This window comes from Penaeus monodon, chromosome 15 (assembly GCF_015228065.2).
Source record: "Penaeus monodon isolate SGIC_2016 chromosome 15, NSTDA_Pmon_1, whole genome shotgun sequence".
NCBI lineage: Eukaryota > Metazoa > Arthropoda > Malacostraca > Decapoda > Penaeidae > Penaeus > Penaeus monodon.
In genome coordinates, this window is record NC_051400.1 from 650,355 (window position 1) to 652,842 (window position 2,488).

A 2,488-nucleotide genomic window follows, 5' to 3' on the forward strand; every position below is an offset into this window, starting at 1 on the left:
AAGTCATCATTCCCATCTTTCAGTGGAGTCGTACAGTTATTTGGTGCTATTGAAAAGCACAAGAGCATAATCTCAAAGAAAATGGCGGAGACCAAGAGCGTCATTGGAAAAGAAACGTTGCTCGAAAATATTGGCAAAGAGGATTTCCTGAAGGTGCTCAAGAGGAAAGGCAAACATATGGAAGATGTGTATTCAGAAGACGAGGTTAAAAAGGCAAGTAGTTTCGTTGCATTGAATGTATGATTGAGGATGAGTCAGAGGGGTAATATGCATGTAAATAGTACACTGTTCTAAGCCACACAAAAAGTTGTTCATCTGTTGTCTGTCTCGAGTCCATTTGGGATTGTCTCCCTGTGGCCAGAATTTCCTGCGAAGTGTGTGGTCCTGAATTTTCTATTTATATGGAAACTACAGATGTTTTGATTGTAGTTCAAAACATCTGTAGCATTAGGACGGTCTGCCTTGAATCTTTCTAATTATTATCACACAGCACAGTGTTGCTGTAGGCACCTTAATGTAATGTTGCCTGTCTCCTGCCCACACAGTCACATTTAGATATCTTATTTATTGTGTGGAAAGGGTAGTAGCTTGAATACCTAAGCTCTGTGCTCTAATTTTAGTGTGGTGGCATCATTTCCATGCTTCAGTTCTATAAATATTGTTAACATTGTCTCATTAAACCTTAGATGATATATGGATATTTATTTTTCAACATCGTTCACTTAGATTAATTGCATTTCTATTTATCAGGAGTTTAAAGAGGAGCCGCAAGAAGTCCCAGGAAAGAAGCCGAGGTGGAGTGTCCTGTCCGAGAACTTCTACAAGGAACCGACACTACAGGGGTGGGATCAAGAGAGTGATGAAGACGAATAAGTTGTTATGTAATTAATATGTTTGAGACTGTAACATATTTATGTATTATGCAATTGTGAGTTCATAAAGTTTATATGAAAAGGTAAAGAAATGAATTGTTTTTATAAGCCTGTAGTTTTTCTCACCTCAAATGATTTTTCAGCAAACAGCTTTACTCAATGTTATTATTATTTCTGTGTTACCGTTATCACTGTATAAGTATATATATACTTTGCAAAGTTGCTTCATCAAAAATCAGTGGCCTTAAGCTGAGAGGAGAAGCTTCCCCTTGCATCTTGTATCTATTGCCTGTTTCTTTATCATTTTCCATTTCATTATCTTGTGTCAGGGTTAGCAGGAACCCTACATTTCATTTAGAGTTTAACAATGGCTTAAACTACCTTATTTTTCTCTTCTTATTCTCAAAGCCCAGAAATATCTGTAAAACAAAGAAAAATGGAATGATGGTACATATGTGTATTAAAATTTCTATATTAGAATGTCATATGCAGTGGAGGAGGACGAAAATAATTGATTTACTGGTTTCCCCTTCTCATGCTAAAGCAATTCAGCATTAGGGCTGTTTATAAACCTCATATCACATGGTATGTAGATAAGTACTTTATTTTAGGAATAAAGTGAACTCAGATCCTGTGCACTGAAGAGTGGAGAGAATTCATATTACAAGCAGCATGCTTCCTTGTGGTCATGTATGAAATTATAATAACCTATTAATTTTGAGAAGGCCTGCTTATGAGTATAGCTTCTTATTCTACAGATTCCACTGTCAAATTCAGAAACTTGAAGTACTGTTTGGCAAGTTTTGTACCTTGTCCATGGCAGGTCTCTTCCTCAACTCGGACAAACACAGCCATAGTTGAAAACATCCCCACACTGGTTATATAATCAGTAGGGCACTCAATGTCTTTGAAGCAATTACAGGTCTTGAGAGTGCACCGTTCTTTTCTGTTCGGTGTTTGCAGAACATCCTACCTTTAGGGTGGAATTATGTTTGCACATACTTAGAACCTTTTGTTCAAATACCAAAAATGGGGAAAATATTAGTCTAAATCTAAAAAGAAGTTAGAGAAAAAAGTTAGACTTATGCACAACAATCCTTTCTTCAGCTTGATCCTCCTATCTTGAGTTTAGATTACTTCCAGCATTTTTGAGATCCAAAAGATTAGCACATAGATAGGTTGTATATTAGCTGCCATCCCTTACAGAATAAAAGTCTTAGTATGTTGTGTTTTGGAGTGATTAATCATATGTATTAGATGTAATTGGTGTAGTTTGTCAAGGATATAGGGTATTTGGCTAAAATCTTTCTGCAGGATTTAGGGTGGGAGGGGGGTAGCAAGAGATAAATGTTGTACAAGATCTTGTTTCACACTGATGAGCTTTATACTCACCAGATATATCAGCTTCTTTATAGAAACATTTTGTGAAAGTTGTATTGTATACCCACTGAATGCTTTGGTATGTATCACTAGTACAACCCCCCTTTTCCTGGAGCCATGCATGAGGTTGATGCTGATCACAGAAACACGTTTTGTACTTACGCTTCTGTTCCCTTCAGTGTTTAGGGTGCGACTTCTTTTACCGATAAGTTTTATTGTTTTTTAGTATATCGACC

The 2,488-nt window shown here is 36.6% G+C and overlaps 1 protein-coding gene across 1 annotated transcript in view; it reads left to right on the top strand.

The window, feature by feature from the left end:
• LOC119581607 (RRP15-like protein) overlaps nt 1–980 on the top strand; it is a gene marked incomplete at its 5' end in the record, with an annotated part of 5,120 nt that extends 4,140 nt beyond the window's left edge. Inside the window, 2 exon segments of the mRNA XM_037929723.1 lie at nt 24–213; nt 751–980. Coding sequence (XP_037785651.1) covers nt 24–213; nt 751–873 — 313 coding nt within the window.
• Between the last annotated feature and the right edge of the window lie 1,508 nt (nt 981–2,488).